This window comes from Xiphophorus couchianus, chromosome 4 (assembly GCF_001444195.1).
Source record: "Xiphophorus couchianus chromosome 4, X_couchianus-1.0, whole genome shotgun sequence".
In the NCBI taxonomy this organism is placed as follows: domain Eukaryota; kingdom Metazoa; phylum Chordata; class Actinopteri; order Cyprinodontiformes; family Poeciliidae; genus Xiphophorus; species Xiphophorus couchianus.
The window spans coordinates 719,894-743,624 of NC_040231.1; the positions used below are offsets into that span (position 1 = coordinate 719,894).

General features: G+C 47.2%; 2 protein-coding genes across 10 annotated transcripts in view; both read left to right on the top strand.

The window, feature by feature from the left end:
* fhod1 (formin homology 2 domain containing 1) overlaps positions 1–1,899 on the top strand; it is a 33,390-nt gene extending 31,491 nt beyond the window's left edge. For all 7 annotated transcript variants that reach the window (XM_028016101.1, XM_028016098.1, XM_028016099.1 and 4 more), the window contains 3 exons: positions 289–463; positions 548–724; positions 1,284–1,899. In XM_028016101.1, coding sequence (XP_027871902.1) covers positions 289–463; positions 548–724; positions 1,284–1,369 — 438 coding nt within the window. In that variant the 3' untranslated portion in view covers positions 1,370–1,899. The remainder of the gene's footprint in view (positions 1–288; positions 464–547; positions 725–1,283) is intronic.
* A 640-nt stretch (positions 1,900–2,539) lies between these two features.
* On the top strand, positions 2,540–21,982 carry slc9a5 (solute carrier family 9 member A5). 3 transcript variants are annotated; one of them, XM_028016105.1, is made up of 16 exons: positions 2,541–4,015; positions 8,618–8,920; positions 10,933–11,096; positions 13,658–13,736; positions 13,801–13,978; positions 14,048–14,268; positions 16,694–16,896; positions 17,002–17,091; positions 17,190–17,260; positions 17,333–17,459; positions 18,662–18,753; positions 18,977–19,103; positions 19,186–19,335; positions 19,497–19,566; positions 19,748–19,876; positions 20,684–21,982. In XM_028016105.1, the coding sequence occupies exons 1-16, from the start codon at positions 3,676–3,678 to the stop codon at positions 21,253–21,255; spliced, it is 2,916 nt and encodes a 971-aa protein (XP_027871906.1). In that variant the 5' UTR covers positions 2,541–3,675; the 3' UTR covers positions 21,256–21,982. The 3 variants fall into 3 exon arrangements, with proteins under 3 accessions (XP_027871908.1, XP_027871906.1, XP_027871907.1); XM_028016106.1 differs by lacking the exon at positions 2,541–4,015 and adding an exon at positions 6,253–6,992 and having other exon boundaries at positions 8,272–8,920; XM_028016107.1 differs by lacking the exon at positions 20,684–21,982 and having other exon boundaries at positions 2,540–4,015; positions 19,706–19,856.
* The last annotated feature ends 1,749 nt before the right edge of the window (positions 21,983–23,731 follow it).

Sequence of the window (23,731 nt, forward strand, 5' to 3'; positions counted from 1 at the left end):
TCTGCTCAGTTTGATCCACAGCAGCTGAATCAGCCTCCTGTTCCTGCAGTGGAGATACAGCAGGGGGCGCTGCTGCACACCTGAAAGCAGAGATGCAGCAGAAGAAAATATTTCAAAACTCACTAAGATTTGACAAAAATGTTGATTAGAAATTAAAGTTTATTGATCTTTGAGAATTACTTCTTATATTATGATCTGAAAACAGTTTAATGAAGAGTTCCTGGGAATGACCTCGGATCGTTTCAGGCAGACGATGTTTCAGACCTCATCTTGTCTTTTTTCCTTCAGACGGAAAAGTTTTCAGGCGTTCCTGTTCAGGACAGCATCTCGCCCGTCTCCATGGCAACTGATCCTGGCTCTGATCAGGAGGAGGAGCATGAAACCATGACGAGCCTGCTGACCAGCAGCTGCAGCAGCCTGACCGTTCATCCTGCAGGCCTGCGCCGCTCCAGAGCCGTCCGCAGTAAGAACCACAGAACCCTGGTCTGGTTCTGGGTCTGGTTAGAGTCCGGTCAGGACCAGTTAATGTTCTGGTTCTGTTGCCTAGGTAACCGCTCGGCGAGTCCATCCACTCTGACCGCTGCTAGGGACGATGGGACCGGCTCTCAGGATGACGCCAACGATGACATCATGGATCGACTGGTGAAGTCCGTGACCCAGAACCCGTCAAACAGAACCGCCAGCCCAAAGTCCCGCAAACGGTCCCGACTCAACAGGAAGTCCAGTGAGTCCAGACGCTCCTGGGTTCTCTGAGGTTCTTCTGAGGCCCGACAGAATCACTTCCCTTTCTATCATTAGCTGGAGCTAACGCTAAAGCTATATTTAGCTGAAACTAATACTAAGTGCTACAGCAACATGCTGTGCGGTAAAGCTCGTTAGCATAGCGATGGGATGTCTAACGCAGCGCTGGAACCTTCTTCTGGGTCAGTCCGGTTCTGGTTCTGTTTGAAACCAAACAGCAGCTCTGTTTCCCAAACAGCCGGTATCAGGCCGGCTCCTCAGTCCTGTTTTCACTTCCTGACTAAATCCCCGCTGAGCGGATTAGCGTCGGCGCATCAAAACGCTGCAGCGCCTCCGTGTGAGGCCATGTTGGAGTAACGGCCAGCAGAACCTCTCCCCGGTTCTGGTGTTGCGTTCTGGTCCGCAGGAGTTTCTCCTCCAGCTGAGGATTCATGAAGTCCAGCAGCTGAAATGACCTCTGACCTGTTGAGTTTATTATTAATGTGATGGAGATGAAAACGTTATGTTTCTGAGTTCTGACCCGTTTTCTCTGTGTGCTGCAGTGCGGAGGACCCTGAAGGGCGGATTGGACCTGGAGGCGGTCCAGGCTCTGGGTCTGCTGCCCAGCAAGACGGGAGCCAGAGTCTGACCCTGCGCTGACCTCCTGACCTCCTGCTGCTCCAGCGTGTATCTCCTCATCTGTTTGCAAATGAACCTTCAGCGCAGCAACAGCAGCTCAGACTGCGGATCAGAATCAGAACCAGAACTGATCTGTTTGCTCTTCACACCAGACCTGGACTTACCTGCTGTCTCGTTGGTTCTGATCCAGAACGTCCTGCAGGTGGACGGCCAGAAGAACTCTGATCAGAACAAACTGCTTGAGATGAACCGCAGAACCACCTGCAGCTTCTAGAGGCTTCAGTTTGCTGTAAATTAGCCGAGGTTCTGCTCAGGTTCTGGGCCTGTTGCTGGTTCTGGACCTCTCACCTCCACAGCATTCTTGTTAATCTGGTACCGAGCAGTCCGACTGCTCACCTGCCACCAGGTGTGTTGGTGTGATGTCACTGGGTTCTGGTGTGATGTCCAGGTGTTCCTCAGCTGATGACGACGTTTCAGCTGAGGTGAGGCTGAATGTTTTTCTGCTGTTGATAAAGATTTTAAATAAATCTGATGTTCTGGTTCTGGTTCTTCCACCTGTAGAACCTGAGCTGGGTTCCTCCAGTTAGAACTCGAGTGAACCTGTCGGTCCGGTTCTGGGTTTTGGTTCTTCTCGGATCCGACTCAGTCTCTCCAAAACCGCTTCAGCAGCAGAACAGGAAGTGGGTCCATCAGTACTTCCTGTTTGTTTGTTTCAACTTCCTTTGACTAAAGCTGAACAGCTCAGAACCCGTGGTTCTGTAAAGTTACACGGCCAAAAGCTTTCCAAATTGAATATTTAGTTTAAATATTAAACTAACATTAAGTGTTTAGCCAAATATTTAGCATGTTAGCTACTTAGCTAGGTGCCTCATATTTAGCTTGCTAACTACACAGTTTGCTTGGAATTAAATGTTTAGCTTTCCAAACTGAATATTTAGTTTAAACTGACGTTATTAAACGACCAACATGATTTTCACTTAGTTTTTTCTCTTCTGACTAAACCGTCCAAATCCTTTAGTTCAGTGGTTCTCAAAGATTTTCTGGGCCCGCTACAGATTACAATAAAATCCCCCCAAAAAGAAAAAACAATCAACTGGTCACACATGGTTCAACCAGACATAAACCTTTAAACACATTTTGTTTTCAAACTCCACTGAAGTTTATTTCACACTTCAGGTTGCAACAAAACGAACTACAAACATCTTTACAGTGAAACACTTTTGTGTAACTGGTTGTTTTTTTTCATCCATACAGCTTCCAGTGTAATGGCACTGCGCCTCCTCTAGGGGGCGCGCCCCACACTTTGGGAACCACTGGTCTAGTTCATGTTTCTCTGTAACTTTGCAAACGGCAGCTCAGATTTTGCAGCTTGGAGGTGAACTTGGTCCAGGTTGGCCTCCAGGCCTTCAGAAGAAACTGGACCCGGATGTTTGTGGTTCTGGTTCTCTGAGCTTCAGTTTATTTGCTTTATTTGATTTCCAGCCAGGATCACAGTTTTCATCTGCTGATCGTCTCCCAGCGGGTTCATAATCAGCTTCAGGTTTTTATCTGCTGACCTCTGACCTCACCTGACCTTCAACTCAGCTGATTGGGAATCCGAGGCGAAGCGATTAGAGGAGCGGAGAGCCTATTGGTTATTCCTACTGGTTATTCCTACTGGTTATTCCTACTGGTTATTCCTGCTTTGCTCCGGAGCAGCACGGCCAGAAGGAAAACCATCAGGTTTCTGCTGCAGACCGAGGAACATCCAACCAGCCATCCAACAGCATCCATCCATCCAGTGTGATCAAAGCAGCCATCAAACTGATTCAAACCAAGTTACACATTTTACTGTTTAAAAATGTTTTTATTTCCTGTCATTTAAAATGACCTCTGACCTCAGTTTGAATTATTTATGCTTCAGTTAGGCACTGAGACGCCCCCCACTGAGTGGCGCTGGGGTGAAGAGCCCTATGGTCCTGCTCCTCTTCATCCCACGGTGTTTTAACCAGAACCAGAACCCAGAGCTGGGTCCGAACCGGCAGCTCTTTTCTCATGAGTCATCCTCAAACGGACCGACGTATGACGTCAGAGTTAGGGTATTGACATGAGTCGTCAGAGGTGATCAGATCAGCTGGGGGAGCGGCTCCGTGTCTTTAAGGGTGAGTGGGCGGGTCAGCCTCCTCTTCCTCCTCCCTGGGTGTGTGTGTAGGAGGAGGAGGGAGGTGTGTGTGTGTGTGTGGATGTTTGGACCCGGCTGCCGGTCTCCCTCCGCGGCTCCTCTCCGCTCGGTGTGTATATAAAGCTCAGCGGGATGCCAGCGCCCTGAGCTCCGGGATGAAGATGCTGCTGCTCGGTCTGCTGCTGCTGCTGCTCCCGGCCGGAGCCGAGCTGTCCGGGTCAGCCGCTCCGCTCCGGGGCCCGGCCCACGCCTCTCCCTCCGCCCCGCCGCGGCTCCTCCTCCCGCAGCCCGCACCGGAGCGCGGGGCTCCCGGCGTCGCCTCGGCCCGATCCGCGGAGCCGGCCGGAGGAGCCGGCGGCGGGCCGGAGGAGCCGGCGGCGGCGGAGCATCCTCACCACGGCGGCGGGTACCGGGTGGTCCAATGGGAGTGGAGCTACGTCCAGACGCCCTACGTCATCGCCATCTGGCTGCTGGTGGCCAGCGTGGCCAAGATCCGTAAGTCCGCCGCTGTGCGTGTGCGTGAGAGGTGTCAGACTGGACCGGAACTGGTTTTACTGGACGTTTGAATCACAGGGGGCGCAATCACATCGCGAGGGGCCCGGGGCCAAAAAGATGGGGGCACCTGTCCCCCCCTTCCCCCCCTTCCCCCCCCCCCCGGTTATTATTGGATCATTTATTTATTAGATGATCAGAAAAAGTTCTGATGAAGAAGAACCAGAACCTTTAACTGGATCAGGAATCTCAAGATGCAGACAGTTGGACATCAACAAAAACTTTAAGAATTAAAAGTTTACTCAACTATAATGACAACCATGATTTTAAAGTTTCGTTGCTGAGGTGTGAAGGACAAACTGGTCCCACAATGTTCACTGATTTCTCTGATTCTAAGAGTTATTTCAGATTAATGACTAAAAAAGGCAATTAAATGAGCTAAATTACAATAAATGTTTTAAATGTGCTGTTTTTAAATAAATCATTTAAATTATAGCTAATTATTAAGTTGATTTCTGCTCACCTGGTTGGTCAACCAGGTTAAAAAGAAACAAAGATCCTTTAATTTGACTGAAATATGAATAATCTGGTTAAATTCTCTCTTGGTTTCTGGTGTTTAAATTTCTGCCTGTCGGTTAATGAGTTGATATTTATTGATAATAGATTTTATTGGTTAATATTTAAACTGCTTCAGAACCGGTATTACAGTGCAGACGACCGGTTTTCCTGTGTGACTTTAGCTCAGATTTTCTGCAGGAGGGCAGGTGGAGCTGTTGATGCTTCATCACCATCATCATCATCACCATCATCATCATCATCATCAGGTGGAGCAGCAACAGGTGGTTGGCAGGAAGTTTGCTTTTCTTTATGACCGTCAGACCGAAGGCTCCTCCTCTCTCCTCCCACCTGGAGAAACTTCAGCTTCAACGTGAAGGTTAGCAGCAGAGGAAGAGGAGGGAGAGGAAGAGCTAAGCAGGAAGACATAAATCTTGTTGATGCAGATTCAAACTAAGAAAACTGAGCTGTGCAGAATTTTTCTGATGATTCTGTAAAAAACAATGAGCTGAAAGAACAAAAACAGCTTCAGCTGCAGGAAGTGTGTCACACACACAGACCCCCCCCCCCCCCCCCCCCCCACACACACACACACCTGGAGTGGCTGCCAGCTGAGCTCCTGGTGGATCTGAAGGAGGAAGGAAACATCAAAGTGTTTCTGTTTCCTCCAGGATTCCCAGTCGCTCTGTGAACTGGGAACTCTGGTCTGCTCTGCTGTCGTCACCATCTGGGTAATCTGATTACTGATGTAGCGCCTTCATCCTCCTCTGCTTCCTGTAATCCATCATGACTGCATGTGACTCGAGCAGCAAAGCCGCCATGTTGACGTGAGCTTATTGATCAGCAGGAAGTGATGCAGGAAGTCATCACACCTGGTTTTAAGGCCTGGCCGGCTTCACGTTTCTGACTCAAAAGAGCAGCTAACCTTCATGGTGCAGACTGAGCTTCTGAGCAAAACGATGAGTTGATGGTTTTTCTGCAGATCCAGTAACTTTCACAATAACAACTCATTTTGCACAAACATGTTTCTGTTTTTATTTCTGCAATTCTCAATCATCGAATCACTATTTTATTGGATTTATGTGTCAATAATCATAATTCATTGATTCCATCAGGATTCCTGTAGTTTCAGCTTCATCAGAGCTTCAAGCTGCAGAACCGAACGTGAGATTAAATCAGAGCAGAACTCACTCCAGAGATTTAACGTGTTTTTCAGTCCAGACCTTCAAAACCCTTCAGGTTGTTAGAAATAAACTAGAAAAATCCAGAAGAGACAAAATATTTCTGAGTTTCTGTTTCAAACTTCATAATAATCCCAGGTCCAACATGTTTGACTGTAACCGTGAAAACCTTCTGATCTGCTGCCTGTTAGCAGGTTAGCATTCGGTGCTTTGGTCAACCCTCATGAGTCAAAGGTCAAAGTTCAGTATCTGAAAGTGAAGCAGGTTAGATGATCCAATCCGGTCCCACAGAGACGGACGTCCCTGCAGGACATCCGTCTCTGTCGTCTCCAACATCAAACCCTGAGAGGCCATGAGCTTCATGTGGGTTTTATGTGCAGCACAGAGGGACAGCAGGACGGAGGGAGAGACAGACAGAGGGACAGCAGGACGGAGGGAGAGACAGACAGAGGGACAGCAGGACGGAGGGAGAGACAGACAGAGGGACAGCAGGACGGAGGGAGAGACAGACAGAGGGACAGCAGGACGGAGGGAGAGACAGACAGAGGGACAGCAGGACGGAGGGAGAGACAGACAGAGGGACAGGAGGCTGCAGTCCGCTGAGACTCCCCCGCAGCAGACGGACGGTGAGGACAGAAACACTGAAGACTTTCAGCGGCTCCACGGGAATCCAACAATCTGCTGCCTTAAATCACAGTCTGCAGATCCATCCGCCTCCTAAAGTAGTCCCAGAAAATCCGCCCTGCCCTGGACCCACGGAGCGTCTGGAGGACGACAGAGGACAGAGGATGGGACTCTAACAGGAAGCAGAACACAACGCTCCGCGCCGCTAAACAAGAAAACTTCCCAGAATTCCAGAGGAAAAGCAGCAGCACTTGTTGCAGCAACTGGGACTAGTTTCAGCGGAAGGATACAGGCTGGGAAGCTGCAGATCTGACTTCCTGCATTTTTTTCTTTTACATTAATTTCACTAAAAACCATTATTTATAAAAACTCTGACCAAAGTGGAAATGAGACATTTCTGCATTGGTGCATCGTGTTCATGGCTCCAGCCTGCAAATGAGGCCCCAATAAACCGAGATACTCGCTCTGAGCCGATTCCTCATCAGCATCGTCTGGTTTTAATAACTTTATATTTTAATACTGCTGAAAATCAGCTGAGCCTGCAGACGAACCTCCTGGCGCCATGTTGGGACCCTAACAGGAAGTGTCGCTCGTTCTGAAGCCATCTGATTGGCTGGCAGGTAGGCCTGTCACGATAGCAAATTTTGCTGAGCGATTAATTGTCTCAAAAAATTATTGCGATAAACGATAATATTGTTTGAAAATCTTTTTACACTGATGTAATGGAAATGACATAATAATCCATGTGATTTCCTGCCAAAGATAGATACACTTTATTTTCAAAAGAATATTTAACATTGGAGCTGATAAACAAAATAAACAAAACAACCAAAAACAAAAACAAAATGGATTCTCAGTCTCCATTAATAAAAAATGTACTTGGAAAAAAAACTAAACAACATAAAACCAAAGTGGAAATAAATACTGCATTCAACCAAATGATTATGAAGTCTGTATATTATGTTGCCCTTCAGTAATAATTAAATTTAAATAGAGAAGATGGGCACATCGACTACCTGATGCAATAGTTCACACTACATGATTTTTTGCTCCTATTTTTCCCCATACAACAATCTTAGATCGTTGGTCTTTCTAAGATTGTGTGGTGTGTTACGGTAGATCGTCGTTGCCGCTCCGATCTAAATCAGGGTTTTCCCCACTGGGAGCTTTAACGCTTCCTGTTGAATCAGAAAGCGCGGATTCTCCTCCAGCTTTCTGAGGGGAAATTACGTCGGGGAATCCCAAACAGCTGACACAGCGCAACCCGAAGTCCAGCGGACATTGGAGATGATATGTGGAAACAACATTAATGTTTATTCAACATGCAAAGAATATAGAAATGACAAGGAGAGGAGTTGGAGCGAAATTACTACCGCAGTTGATAAACCCGGTAACTTTTCAGCTGTTCTTCGTTAACGTGACATAAACAGGTTCTAATGATTTTCATTCATTCAGGACTTTACACTGACACTAGCCACATGCATTGCAGGTAGATTGTAGTAAAGCATTGATTAATGCCTGGTTTTAAAATTAGTTCACTGAACTTGTAGCCATTATTTTGTTCCCATTGTTGGACACCACACAGCAGGACCGAACCCGATCGAACCCGATATACCTAGGATTTCTGTCGGCTAATGTTTGGTCTGTCAGGTTTTGAAAATAGGCCGACAATCGGCGACAGCTCTAAGATTGTGTTGTCTGCGCTGGGCTTTACACTAAGGAAATGAGGTCAGAGGTCAGTGGAGAGCACCGGAGTTGAGCCTTTTTTCATTCAGTGTCATCAACAGAAAGAGAAAAAGGCCGGAAGAGACGATAATGCCGATAATTAAAACGAGGTCGATAGTTTTAATTTATCGTACGATTAATTGATTTATCGTTTATCGACAGGCCTACTGGCAGGTGTTAGCTTAGCGCTACACTGCCCCCTATGGGTCGGCATGTTTAAACAACGCTTGGGGCGGATCGGCTCATGTGGATGAAAACTTCTGAAGCGAACAGAGAGAAACACGATACGAGACATCGGCTTATGACGACTGGCTACTTGACACCTGAGGGTCATGCTCTGACCTCTGACCTCTGATGCAACGTCTGAGATAATGTCCTCATTGGTTGGAGATAACCTTTGACCTTCCTAGGGTGACAGTAGCTGCTGCTGTGATTCAGCCTGGCGTTTTGTTTCATCTCACCTGTTGGCTGCAGACGAGGTGACCCTCCGGCAGTAACCCGTTCTCCTGCCTCCCTGCAGTGTTCCACCTGTCGCAGCGCTTCACCACCGTGGTTCCGGAGAGCTGCATGCTGATCCTGCTGGGTCTGGTTCTGGGCGGCGTGGTTCTCATCGCCAGTAAGAAGCAGCTGTACCAGCTGGACCCCGCCCTCTTCTTCCTTTTCCTGCTGCCCACCATCGTCGGCGACGCCGGATACTTCATGCCCGCGCGCCTCTTCTTTGACAACCTGGGCGCCATCCTGACCTACGCCGTGGTGGGGACGCTGTGGAACGCCTTCTGCACCGGATTCTGCCTCTATGCCGCCAAGCTGCTGGGGGTTATAGGTCAGTGATGGGGTCAGAGGTGAGACCGTGCTGCTGACGCCTCAGCAGAGATTGGAGCTAGACAGATGTCCAGCCTGTCCAGAGGTTTCCAGAAGACAGGAAACTGTCTAATTGTCAGTCCCTTTAAATAGTGACTGTCCCTTTAAATAGTTACTGTCCCTTTAACTATAGACCCGTCCCTTTAACTAGTGACTGTCCCTTTAAATAGTGACCCGTCCCTTTAACTAGTGACTGTCCCTTTAAATAGTGACCTGTCCCTTTAACTAAACCCGTCCCTTTAAAAAGTGACTGTCCCTTCAAACAGTGACTGTCCCTTTAACTAGTGACCCGTCCCTTTAACTAGTGACTGTCCCTTTAACTAGAGACCCGTCCCTTTAAACAGTGACCCGTCCCTTTAAAAAGTGACTGTCCCTTCAAACAGTGACTGTCCCTTTAACTAGAGACCCGTCCCTTTAAACAGTGACCCGTCCCTTTAAGTAGTGACTGTCCCTTTAAATAGTGAACCATCCCTTTAACTAGAGACCCGTCCCTTTAGCTAGTGACTGTCCCTTTAAACAGTGACCCGTCCCTTTAACTAAACCCGTCCCTTTAAAAAGTGACTGTCCCTTCAAACAGTGACCCGTCCCTTTAACTAGTGACTGTCCCTTTAAATAGTGACTGTCCCTTTAAATAGTGACTGTCCCTTTAAATAGTGAACCATCCCTTTAACTAGAGACCCGTCCCTTTAAATAGTGACCCGTCCCTTTAAGTAGTGACTGTCCCTTTAAACAGTGAACTGTCCCTTTAACTAGTGACTGTCCCTTTAAACAGTGACCCGTCCCTTTAACTAGTGAACCATCCCTTTAACTAGAGACCCGTCCCTTTAAATAGTGACCCGTCCCTTTAAGTAGTGACTGTCCCTTTAAACAGTGAACTGTCCCTTTAACTAGTGACTGTCCCTTTAACTAGAGACCTGTCCCTTTAAACAGTGACCCGTCCCTTTAACTAAACCCGTCCCTTTAAAAAGTGACTGTCCCTTTAAACAGTGAACTGTCCCTTTAACTAGTGACTGTCCCTTTAACTAGAGACCTGTCCCTTTAAACAGTGACCCGTCCCTTTAACTAAACCCGTCCCTTTAAAAAGTGACTGTCCCTTCAAACAGTGACCCGTCCCTTTAACTAGTGACTGTCCCTTTAAATAGTGACTGTCCCTTTAAATAGTGACTGTCCCTTTAAATAGTGAACCATCCCTTTAACTAGAGACCCGTCCCTTTAAATAGTGACCCGTCCCTTTAAGTAGTGACTGTCCCTTTAAACAGTGAACTGTCCCTTTAACTAGTGACTGTCCCTTTAAACAGTGACCCGTCCCTTTAACTAGTGAACCATCCCTTTAACTAGAGACCCGTCCCTTTAAATAGTGACCCGTCCCTTTAAGTAGTGACTGTCCCTTTAAACAGTGAACTGTCCCTTTAACTAGTGACTGTCCCTTTAACTAGAGACCTGTCCCTTTAAACAGTGACCCGTCCCTTTAACTAAACCCGTCCCTTTAAAAAGTGACTGTCCCTTTAAACAGTGAACTGTCCCTTTAACTAGTGACTGTCCCTTTAACTAGAGACCTGTCCCTTTAAACAGTGACCCGTCCCTTTAACTAAACCCGTCCCTTTAAAAAGTGACTGTCCCTTTAAACAGTGAACTGTCCCTTTAACTAGTGACTGTCCCTTTAACTAGAGACCTGTCCCTTTAAACAGTGACCCGTCCCTTTAACTAAACCCGTCCCTTTAAAAAGTGACTGTCCCTTTAAATAGTGACCCGTCCCTTTAAGTAGTGACTGTCCCTTTAAATAGTGAACCATCCCTTTAACTAGAGACCCGTCCCTTTAAACAGTGACCCGTCCCTTTAAACAGTGACCTGTCCCTTTAACTAGTCACTGCAGCAGGAGGTCATGAACTCAGAGTGACCCCCCCTCAGTGACCTGATGCCTGCTGTGATGTCACCATATGTGGACCAATCAGCTGCGGCGGTGTGTCTCTGCAGACGAGCGCGTTCAGGCCGACCTGATGGACTTCCTGCTGTTCGGCGCTCTGATCTCCGCCGTCGACCCGGTGGCGGTTCTAGCCGTGTTTGAGGAGGTCCATGTCAACGAGATGCTCTTCATCATCGTGTTCGGAGAGTCGCTGCTGAATGACGCCGTCACCGTGGTGAGGCACACAAACGCCCACACACACACACACACACACACATGCTGAGATTTCCATCGTCTGCATGTGAAATCATATCAACAGATTATTGAATCAATCCTGTAATAATTCAGTAATCTGTCGATCGATTAGAGACTCTAAACCGCATACATGAAACCAAAACCAGAGGCGATTTCTGATATGTTCAACCACCCAGAGCGGCATCTTGTGGGTGCAGCAGGAACCCCTCCCCGCAATCCCAACCTGAAGCACCACCCATCTGGACCCCACTCAGCTCCTTCAGACTAGCCAGCAACAATTAGCAATCAGCTGCTGAGGTCATTATAGGAGCTGCTGCTCACAGCAACGCTGGTAGAAACATTAAAGTGTTAATAGAGGAGCCATGTTGGATGTCTTCCTGGAGGCGGAGCTTCAGGAAGAGCAGGAGCTTCTTAAAGAGACAGAGGCCCGATTTCAAGGAGTTAAATCAGGAAGTAAGATTTATTTTAAGTCATATTTTATAAATAGTGTTTTATAGCAGCTCAATGTGAGATAGTAACAGGTTATGTTATGAAATGGAACTATGTGCCTGGAAATCACATGATACCGGCCCCTTAAATGTATTTTTAATATTTTATAATAAAAAACGCTTCATTTTATATATTCACTTTTTTTATATTCACTTTTTAAAATTATGCTCACTTTTTATCAGTGATAAAAAGTGAGCATAATATTCCCATTTTTATTCCAATTAATCATCAGAAGAATTGATGCTCTGCATGACCGGATGGAAACAGCAATGCTGCAGCACTTGCTGCAGCAGCGTCAGCTGCACCTCTTGCTGCAGACGCTCTCAGCTTCTTAACATGAAGCAGCGTCTGATCATTGATGCTAATGTCCCTCCACCTGCAGCACAGATCTAGAGCAGTTAGATCTGGCTCAGCAGAATCTGACGCTGTGGATGAATCAGCACAAATCTCACCTGCCAGGTGTGATGCTGCGTTTCCATGGTAACAGATAAGTCTGTGAAGGCCTGCCGCAGCGGGCGGCGCGGCGTGAAGCTGAACTTTGCTCCGCTGCTGCGGCTCCAGGAGGAGGACACGTGTCGTCCAGACGCGGCAGCTGGACGGACGCCGCGGCCTGGCACTGGAAGCCGGGAGCAGATTAGCGGCGCCGGCTAATCCTCCGCAGCACTCAGATTATTAGCTAATCCCAATCAGATGGAAAAACCCAAGCAGAGCTGGGAGAACTGAAGCTGTGACCTCTGACTCCACTGGGGGAGCGCTCACCTCTACCACACCTTCAGAGGTTCAGAGGTGTCCAACACGAGGCGTGGGGGCCGTCTGCGGCCCTCTGAATGGTCTCATTTGGACCCAGTTTGTTTTAGTAATGATGCAGATGCAAAATTTAAAGATGAACTTTCCCCAAATTAATAAACGGAAGTAATATTATTTTATTGACCATGTTTCTCTTCTAAGTTTGCGGTAAATGGACACAGGAAGCACTGAAGCGTCCCAAAAACAAAATAAATGTTCAATAAATAAATAAAGCCTCCAAAATATGAAAATTATGCCTGACTTTTACTGAAGCCGTAATAAAAGAGCAACAGTTTATAGATTCTTATCCACTTCTTTCTTCATTTCGTAATAACTCTGTGTGGATTCTGCAGCAGATGGAAATGTTTTTTCCATTTTTAGGCTCAGATTTTCATGACTAGTTTATGTCGTATCTAATATTTTTGCTTTGATTCTTTTATGTTTAAGATCTTCTTCTTTTTTAAAAAAAAATTTGTTGGCTCTAGTGGCCTTTATTTGATAGTTAATTGACAGGAAACTGGGTAATGAGAAGGAAAAGACATGCGGCAAAGGTCGTCAGGCCGGGAATCGAACCTGCGACAGTTGAGGACTAAGGCCTCCATATATGGGTTGTGCTTAACCCCTGCACCACCACAGCACACCCCAAGATATTCTTTAATCTCCATGGCAACCATTCGGCTGGGTGGATCTAGACCCGCCTTCCAGGCGCAGCTCCTCCCCCACTCAGCTCCTTCAGACTAGCTAGCAGCAATTAGCAACCAGCTGCTGAGCTCCTTATAGGAGCTGCTGCTCAGATCAACGCTGGTAAGAACATTAAAGGGTTAATAGAGGAGCCATGTTGGGATGACTTCCTGGAGGCGGAGCTACAGAAAGAGCAGGAGCTTCTTGAAGAGATAGAGGCCCAATTTCAAGACGTTAAATCAGGAAGTAAGATTTATTTTAATCATATTTGATATTTTTATAACAACTGAGGGAAACATAGTTACTGGTTGTTTTATAAAATAAAACCATGTGGCTGAGAAACACGATACCGTCCCTTTAACATTTAGCTTCCTAATTTATTTTTGTGCTGAGAAAAATTTCACAATAACATTATTGTATAATTTTTTTTGTGTGTGTTTTGAATGGAGAGAAAAAGCTCATTTTTGTCCTCAGTGGTAAATGTTTTCCCTCTGGTCTCGATGCTCTTGTGGTCCAGCTCCTGGAGGACCTGGTCTGGTTCTGGTGACCCAGTCCCTGACGTGTCTCTCTCCGTGTCTCCTGCAGGTCCTCTATAAAGTCTATATCTCCTTCGTGGAGGTCGGCCCGCAGAACGTCCAGATGGCCGACTACTTCAAAGGAGTGGGTGAGTCTTCAGGTGGAAATCTCAACAGTCTCTGCTGACCTCTGACCTCTGCTGACCTCCACAGCCTCCTTCCTCATCGTCAGCGTTGGGGGGACTCTGGTGGGTCTGGTCTTTGCCGTCATCCTCGGCTTCATCACCCGCTTCACCAAGAAGGTCCGCATCATCGAGCCGCTCTTTGTCTTCCTGCTGGTCTACCTGGCCTACCTGACCGCCGAGCTCTTCTCGCTGTCCGCCATCTTGTCGTGAGTCCCGCCTCTCGATTCGAACCGCCTCAGCCCGCAGTCGTGTCACCGCCATGTCTTCCTCCGCAGGATGACCTTCTGCGGCATTGGGGCCAACAAGTACGTAGAAGCCAACATCTCGCAGAAGTCCCGGACCACGGTGAAGTACACGATGAAGACGCTGGCCAGCATCGCTGAGACCATCATCTTCATCTTCCTGGGTATCTCTGCAGTGGACAAGTCCAAGTGGGCCTGGGACACGGGGCTGGTGTCCTGCACCCTGGTCTTCATCCTGCTCTTCAGGGCTGTGGGTCAGTTCCTCTGGTTCTGGTTCAGGTTCTAACTCTGACATTATTCATATTAACCATCCACAGAAGGCGAAGATCAGCACCATATACTGGCCAACATGGGTACAGCAGCCATTAAAGGGTGGTATCATGTGATTTTCAGGCACATAGTTCCATTTTATAACATAATCAGTTACTGTCTCACCTTCAGCTGTTATAAAAACACTATATATGAAATATGACTTAAAAGAAGTTTAGCTTCCTGATTTAGCAGCTTGAAATTAGGTCTCTGTCTCTTTAAGAAGCTCCTGCTCTTCCTGAAGCTTGTTAAAAAAGAGGTAATTTAATGCTAACTTTGGACAAAGCGTTTGGCTCTTTCCTCTTTAATTTTCCCGGGATCCTCGACGAGTGACGGCGCGCTGCTAAAACGAAACAACAACAAAGCGTGTTGACGTCACAGATCACAGAGTTTAATCTCATACAAAGCAATCAACAACAAAGCTGCAGAGGAACAGAGATATGCATTTTTCTCATAAAAATAAAGACAGACAAGGGGAGACAAACAAACACGAAACAAAGACAAAACAAAAAGCAAAGACGTCTTTGGAGAGAGAACCAATGCAAAAAGGCAAAATGGTGGCCGCTCTCTCTGGATTTTCTCTCCCGACGCGAAATCTTATAGTAAAGAGGTGTTTCTCTATTTAATTTATGCACTCAAGGCGTTCCTCTTGTTGACCAACTGGAAACTCCCTTAAGCACTCAGAGAAACTTGGAAACTCCCCCTGATCTACGCAAAGATCAAAGGACCATCTGCCTTCTACTGAGACAAAGAAGCAAACCGCTGCGCTCTGACCCCCCGTGGCTCCCACGGTCATTCTGAGTACAGAACGACCTGAGATAAGACCTCACAGATACCTGAGAAATCTAACGTCTCTGTCTCCCAAGGAAAATGCTAATTTTATGGCTTCGCCTGTGGCCCGGCCTCACAGTGGGGGTCCCATTGAGAGATCTCCCTTAATCTGCATTTGGTTCCTGTGTCTCTGAATGCTTACCCATCTGGCTCAATCCCAAATGCTCGACACAAAACTGTTCCAAATAAGAGTGTTCCATATACCTTTTAAGATTAACAGTATCAAGCACTAAAAATAATCATTTTTCCTTAACAAGCTCCGCCTCCAGGAAGTCATTCCAACATGGCTCCTCTATTAACCCCCTAAAGTTTTACCAGCGTTGATCTGAGTAGCAGCTCCAATACGAGCTCAGCAGCTGTTTGCTAATTGCTGCTGGCTAGTCTGAAGGAGCTGAATGGGGGAGGAGCTGCGTCTGGAAGGCGGGGCTAGATCCACCCAGGCGTTTAGCAGCTGAATGGTTGCCATGGAGATTGAAGGATTTCTCAAACATGAAAGAATCAAAGCAACACAGCAGGGAAAACATTAGAGATCAGAAAGGTTTATTTTAAATAAAACTGGCCCTTTAAAAACAGCAACTCAACTAATTAATAATAAAAATTTTATTTAAATTATTTATCTTTAATTGATACTCAGAAATGATCTCATAATTTAATATTTTAAAAAGTGAGCCAGATCTCACAGTTTTAATTAATCCAGCTATATTAATTCTACATAATCAAAACCAAACCACACTAATTCCTAAAGATTTATTAAAGTAAAAGCAAAACATAATAAACAAAATAATCTCACTAAACATTTTCGCCTCTCAGTTCTGAGGATTTTAATCTAAATAAATCTGAAGTAGGAACCTTTTGTGTCTCCCCAGAGCAGCAGCAGGAAGCATTTAACTGACGGAGCCAGGAAAAGAACCAGGAGCAGTAAATTACCACTATATAAGAATGTTTTTTATCTTATTGAGATAAATAAGACATTTCATTAAAACCAGAATATGTTCTTGTTTAAACCAGCAGACAGTTAAACAGCAACATGTTTGAGTCGAGTCTGAGCAGCGTTCACTCAGCAGGCCACACAAATCCAACTTTTTCATGGCAGACTGAACAATTCCTGTCAAGAAAAAAAATCTGCTCTGAGCCTCTTCCATAAAAACTAGATAAATGCGACAACGCGTACAATTCAGACGGAAACGCATCCAGCAGGCGGTCAGGTTTGGTTCTGACGTAATCGGAGAAAAGAGTCTTGTTGCTTTTGCGTTTGTCTCTGGTGCAGCTAGCTTCTGGGAGAGGAGTCATGCTTAGGGCCTGATCAGCCAATCAGAAGCAGACTCAGGCTGCAGCCAACCAATAGGAGAAAAGGAATCTCTAATTTGGAGAGAAACTCCTGGAAGGAACCAATTCTAGATCAGTGGTGATCAAAATATCCCAGACTTTAAAGGAACCTTACTGAAAGTCAAACAACATATAGAACCTCCGAAGGGTCCGGTCCGGTCCGGTCAGTTCCAACCTCTGTGACATGACGGTTCTCCTGTCTCTGGGCCTCAGGTGTGGTTGGCCAGACCTGGGTTCTGAACCGGTTCCGGCTTGTCCCGCTGGATAAGATCGACCAGGTGGTGATGTCGTACGGCGGCCTGCGGGGGGCGGTGGCGTTCGCCCTGGTGGTGCTGCTGGACGCAGAGCAAGTCAAAGCCAAGGATTACTTTGTTGCCACAACGATCGTGGTTGTTTTCTTCACCGTCATGTTCCAGGTAGGAGCGGCTTGAACCGGACCGGTCCTGGTTCTCACCGGGTTCCTGAGTGAGGAACCGCTGTTTCTGGTTCTGATTCCGGCTCTGGTTCTGGTTCTGGTCCAGGGTCTGACCATCAAGCCTCTGGTGAAGTGGCTGAAGGTTCCTCGCTCCACCAACAGGAAGCCCACCATCAACGAGGAGATCCACGAGCGGGTGATGATGATGATGGATGATGATGATGACAACTCTTCTTCTGCTCATCATCAATGTGACGAGAGTGTGTGTGTGTGTGTGTGTGTGTGTGTGTCCAGGCCTTTGACCACATCCTGACTGCGGTGGAGGACATCGCAGGACTCCAGGGTTATCACCACTGGAGAGACAAGTGAGTCCTACCAACATGTCTGCCATCACCAGCGCTGTTTCCCAGCATGCTTCACTGCCCTGCCCCCTCCAGGTGGGAGCAGTTCGATAAGAACTACCTGAGTAAGCTGCTGCTGAGGAAGTCGGTGTACAGGAAGAGCGAGCTTTGGGAGGCGTACCAGAAGATCAACATCCGGGACGCCATCAGCGTCATCGACCAGGTAGGAGGACCGGGTCGGGTCCAAATGGGTTCTGGAAAGAGACGGACTCGAGGGACTGCAGGCTCCAGGTTCTGGTTCTGGTTTTTTGGGCAGTCCGGTCTCACAGGCTGCTAGGACCTGGGTTCTGGTTCTGGTTCTGGCTCTGATCCACAATCCATGGTTGAGGTTGGAGCCGTAGATCCAGAACTTTTCCACCTCAGTCTGGAGGAAATGTTGTTCTGATCCATTCCTGGTTTTATGGGTCACCAGAACCAGCTCCAGTTTTCTCACCAAGCAGAACTTCACCCAGTTCTGATTCTGGTTCTATCTGGTACCAGATGGCAGACCCATTGAGGTGACCCAGAACCAGAACCGGAGTCGGCAGGCGGCAGAGTTGAGGATTAAATTTCATCTCTGGGGAAACCAAGGAAGCATGTTGACCTTCAGGCGGGTCCAGTAAACCCAGCAGAACCAGAACCAGGTCAGGCTTTAATTTGGACCGGGCTTTATTTATGGAGCAGAAACTCAGCAGGAACCAGAACCAGGTCAGGCTTTAATTTGGACCGGGCTTTATTTATGGAGCAGAAACTCAGCAAGAGGCAAAATAATGTAGGCAGCAAAGATTTCTGCAACCTGAGCGAAACAGTTTACTGCAAAGCTATTCTATTATGTTCTATTTTTATTTGATTGTGTTGTATTAATTTTTTATCTATTTTATTTTTGTTTCATTCTTTTTCTGTCTGATTTATTTTATTCTATTTCTTTTCTTCCCCCCCTGTTCTTTCCTATTTGTTTTATTCTTTTATTTTTCTATTTTGTTTTATTTTATTATTTTTTTCTTATTCTTTATTCTGTTTTCTCTATTATCGCATTTTCTTTTATGCTTTTCTTTTCTATTTTATTCATTTTTAATCTTTTCCATTCTGTCTCTTTGCATCAAACTCCCTGATGCTCCAGTGCAGCAATGCTCTGCTGTCTGTAAACTTTTTTCTTCCACCTAACTTTCCTTCTTTCTGGGTCTGGTCATCAGTTGTTTCTGGACCCAGAGTTCGGTTCTGAGTGAACTGCTCCGGCAGAACCTGTGCTGGTTCTACTGGTCGTGTTGCTCCTCCTGGCTGAACCACCAGGGGGCGCTGCAGGCTGACTGTTGAGGACAGACGGCCTGTTCTGAGTCCGTCAGGTTCACTGAAGTCCAGCTGCGAACCTCTGACCTCTGTGTGCAGGGTGGGAACGTCCTGACCTCGGCCAGGCTGTCACTGCCCTCCATGGCCAGCAGAGCCTCATTCCCTGAAGTCACCAATGTCACCAACTACCTGTGAGTCACATGACCTCTGATGACCTCTGATGGGGCTGCTCAGCAGGAAACATCTTGTTTTCCCACATTCTTCCTGTTTAAATCAACTTCATGGAAGAATTAGAACAAAAACAAACTTTTCACTTTAGATCCATCAACAGATCCAAAGAAGAAGAAATAAAACATTGGATTTTATCTTCAGCTCTAAACCGAGTCCTGCTGACCTGTGGTTGACGTGTTGCAGGCGGGAGAACGGCAGCGGCGTGTGTCTGGACCTCCAGGTGATCGACAACGTTCCCGGGTCGAAGGTGGAGGAGGACATGGAGACGCATCACGTCCTGGCTGGGAACCTGTACAAGCCCAGGAGACGGGTAAAGAGAAGGAGCGCCTGGAGCAACGGTCCGCCATGGAGCTGCTGATGACACACGGTGTGTGTGTGTGTGTGTTTTCCAGTACCAGTCCCACTACAGCCGACACTTCATGCCGCTGGGGGAGCAGGAGCGGCAGGACCGTGAGGTTTTCCAGAGGAACATGAGGAGCCGCATGGAGACCTTCAAGTCCACCAGACACAAACGGCACAAGAAGGAGCGCAGCCTGAAAAAGGTTCACACACATACACATACACGCACCCGAACAGAACCAGTCAGAGGTCCGGTTCTGCCGGAACTGTACATGAGATCTCGAACTTGTTTCAATATCAGAACCGATGCAGATATTGATATCGGCTCTTGTTGGCATTTGACCTTTCCTCCTTCTGCTGACAGCACCGAGGATCTGACACGAAGGACGAGGGAGGAGACAAACCCAGGCGCAACGTCAGCTGGCAGGACAAAGGTACCGAGACGACCAGCCGGGTTTGAGTTGGGTTGATGTTGTTTGGTTGACGTTGGGTTGATATCGGGTTGGGTTCAGGTTGACGTTGGGTTGAGTTGATGTTGTTGGAGTTGATGATCTTCTGCTTGGCCCTCGCCAGCATCTCAGCAACTGGTGTGACGTTGCCGCCGCTCTGTCTCAGATCCGGTGGCCGTTCCTGTGGAACCGGAGGAGGATAAAGCTGATCACTCCGATCCGGAGAAGGAGGAAGATGTCGGCATCACCTTCGTTGCTCGGAAGGCGGAGACGCCCAAACAGCGACCCAAATCAGGTAAAGCAGAGAGGCTCTGATTAGACCGGACCGCCTGTAAATGGTGATCCAATGAATGGCAAATTTATTCTGATGTCACATTTCCAACAAAGTGCTTGACAAGTGAAATGTTAAAGTAAAATACAGGACAAGCTGCAGTCAGATATAAATGTTAAAAAGGCAAAGCCATCCAGAACAGATCAAATAGTTGGGTCAACATGAAAGTTTACAAAAGTTGATGACTAAAACTGAAGAAAACGGAATGAAAATCATTTGTTACCATGGTTACAAAGATGAGTTACCGTGGTGACAGACCAGCTGGTGTTTGCATCTCTTCATGGAGATGAAGGTTTCCATGAAACTGCTTCATCGCCATGGAAACATCATGGTGATGTTTTCCTGCTGAAGGAGGGCATAATGCTGCCATCACCTAATTGTTTTCCCTCTAACGCTTTACTTTCATTAACTAGAGAGTCCTCTGTGTTCTGAGAACCATCTGGTTCTGGTTCTGCTTCTGGCTCTGGTTCCGCTGGAGGTTTCTTCCTGTTAAAAGGGAGATTTTCCTCTCCACTGTCGCCCCCTGCTGGTCAGAAGCAGTGATGCTGCGGGTCAGGATGCTCTGCTGGGTTTCCTTAGAAACGTTTTAGACTAATTTAAATATTTAACTGAACTTAGATCAATTGGAATGATTGATTGATTGTAAATTATTTATTTTGTGAATTGAATGAAGCTAAACTGAAGACGAAGCTGCCCGTTTCCATGGTGATGGTAGGTTGGTGTAGGGGTGCAGTCTTTCTGCATGATGGCTGATTAGATTCTGTCCTTCAGTCCCAGCAGCTCTGGACGTTTGCCAGAGCCCGCCGCCCCTGCCCCCGTCGCCGCCCGGTGAGGACAGCCATCTGCCCTGGAAGGGCGGCGTGGGGTCACCCCCGCCCTGCGTGTCGGTGGAGGCCACCAAGATTATCCCGGTGGACCTGCAGCAGGCCTGGAACCAGAGCATCTCCTCCCTGGAGAGCGTCTCGTCGCCTCCGGCGCCCGCCGAGCCTGTCCACCCCCGCGTCAGCGCCCTCTCCAGGCTGGGAGGGTCCCGCCCCGCCTCCTACACCGGCCCTGTCGGGGTGGCGCCCGCCCAGGCCCCGCCCCCAGCCGCCTTCTGTTTCCCTGAGAGGAAGAAAAAGAAGCCGGTGGAGGAGGAGGAGGAAGAGGAGGAGCCTGGCGCTTCGCAAGAAATGCAGCCGCTGATGTCGGCCCTGAAGCCGCCCGGGGTGCCGCAGGCTCCGCCCCCGCCGCAGGCCCCGCCAGGCAGGAGGAGGAACCCTTGTGTGTACCTGAGGAGTCTGGTGACCTCGCCCCCCGGTGGTGGCGCCGGGCCACACAGTCACCGCCCCACACAGCTCTGAACACGGCCACCAGAGGGCGAGCTGTCTGCTGGCTCGGCCAATAGGAAACCAGCACAATCACATGACCAGAGAGCACCACCAGCTGAAGATAACCTTCTGTCCTCATCTTCATCACCATCAGCGTCCTTCGTCCTTCCACCAAACGTTCCAGCCAAGCTCCTGCTAGTTGGAAGCTTGGAAGGATCTTTGCTCCATCACAGCAGATCAATATGATTCAATAACTGCTGATGTTATTGAATCAGTTCACTGAAAATGTCTTCGATGTCTCCGTAACTCCCTCAGTTGAAATGAAAATCCATCCTTCGTTTCATAACTCTTTTGGTTTATTGTTGTTACTTCATACAGCAGGGGGCGCTGCAGAGCCCGTTTCCTGCCTTTCCCCTTTAATTCTGTCTGAGCTGCTTATTTAAAACCCAAACATGTATTTTATACAGGCCTTGTTTTTCTTAATGCCGCTGCCTTATTCTGTGTGCTTTATTCCTGCAGCTGCTGCGGAAACCCGGTCCGGTCCAAACAGGACCAGCGGTTCCGCAAGAACAAATCATAAGTGATCTGTTCCTGCAGCAGCTCGGCCCAGTCAGCAGGAAAACGACTTTTATTTATAATAAAGGTCGTTGACATGTTTCTGCTTTAACGTGCTGCTAAACCTCAGAGATGCCTGAAATTAATCCTGAGTTATTCCTCTGAAAATGGACAAATAAAGAGAAATTAAATTGAGATGAAAATATTTTTGTTCATATTTTATTATAAATCTTGATCATTTTTCTGATTTGCCTTGATGAATCCTGATAATGTGGAGTTATAGTTTTTCTGAAAGTGAGCGAAGGTTTTATTTAAATTAAGAGATCCGTGTTTTGGGGAAGAGGAGCAACAAACTGGATCGGAAGCACTAGCTTTCTGACCAACAGAACCAGAACCAGGAGCGCACCACATCGGCGCCCGGATCCGATATCTGATGTTGTTCTCCATATTGCTGCTGTTTGTGTTGAAGGAAAATAGAGACGTTTAGGACAGATCTTCCTGTTCTGGTTAAGGGAGCAGCTAGTTTGCTTTTATTCTCGTAACTGCTTCATGTACAAGATTAATTCCCTGAACATCCATCCATCCATCCATCCATTTTCTGTTCACCCTTGTCCCTAATGGGGTCGGGAGGGTTGCTGGTGCCCATCTCCAGCTACGTTCCGGGCGAGAGGCGGGGTACACCCTGGACAGGTCGCCAGTCTGTCGCAGGGCAACACAGAGACATACAGGACAAACAACCATGCACACACACACTCACACCTAGGGAGAATTTAGAGAAACCAATTGACCTGACAGTCATGTTTTTGGACTGTGGGAGGAAGCCGGAGTACCCGGAGAGAACCCACGCATGCACAGGGAGAACATGCAAACTCCATGCAGAAAGACCCCGGCCGGGAATCGAACCCAGGACCTTCTTGCTGCAAGGCAACAGTGCTACCAACTGCGCCACTGTGCAGCCCTAATTCCCTGAACAAACCTCTGAAAATAACTGAAACTAACAACAAAATAAAACCAATTGAATAATAATTCTGTAAAGTTAAAATCTCTGATGTTTTATGACAAATACAGAGATTAAAGCAAGTGGTGGCGTCTGTTAGAACTGAGGCCAGTGATGTAATGCCGGACAGTGACCACAGGGGGCGCTGTGGTTCGCCTTAGAAGCAGCCGTTCCAGCTGAAGGATAACTACCGGAAACTGGTTAGCATCGGTCGCTGAAAGGATAACAAATAACCCCTACAGCTCAAATTTACCGGATTATTTCACCCAGACTGCTCTCTACCGCCGGTGAGTTCTTGTTTTAAATTAGCATGTAGCAGATTAACTGGTTAGTTAACCAGGCTGCTGGTTAGTTACGGATAATTAGCGTATTGGCTTGTTCTTGGCGGTTACTGACCGGTTAGCGGGGCATCCGAAGCGTTTCTAGAAACTTCTCTGAAGTCCAACACCACGGTAATAATCCCGGTTAAAATGTAAATTGAATACAAAATCAAACAGAGAAGGAAAAAAACAATAATTAAGTATCTAAATGAATAGCGGGAACATCTCACAGTTTATAGAGAGCCCTGTAATAACCCTGTTTGCTGGACCAACCAATAAATGTGAACCGTAATTTTCCCCAAAATGGCCGTAAAGGTGCAAACACCTGCTGTTACAATCATCAAACCAGTCCCGCCCACAGGTGGGTAATAACTAGTTACATTTACTCTGTTACCTTTGCTTTAGGAGTAGTTTTACATCACCGTACTTTACTTTTACTTCCGTTCTAGTATAATGAAGCATCGCTGCAGTAACATTTCTGGATCCTCTGTAGACTGCGAGTAACTTCACCGAATAAAAATCAAACACATTTTAACCAAAAAGTCAGGAGAGTTTCTTAGTTATATTTTATATTCTGTCTGATGACATCACTTTTAAATATTAAGTCAAATGTTGTCAGCTACTTAATAAAAATACT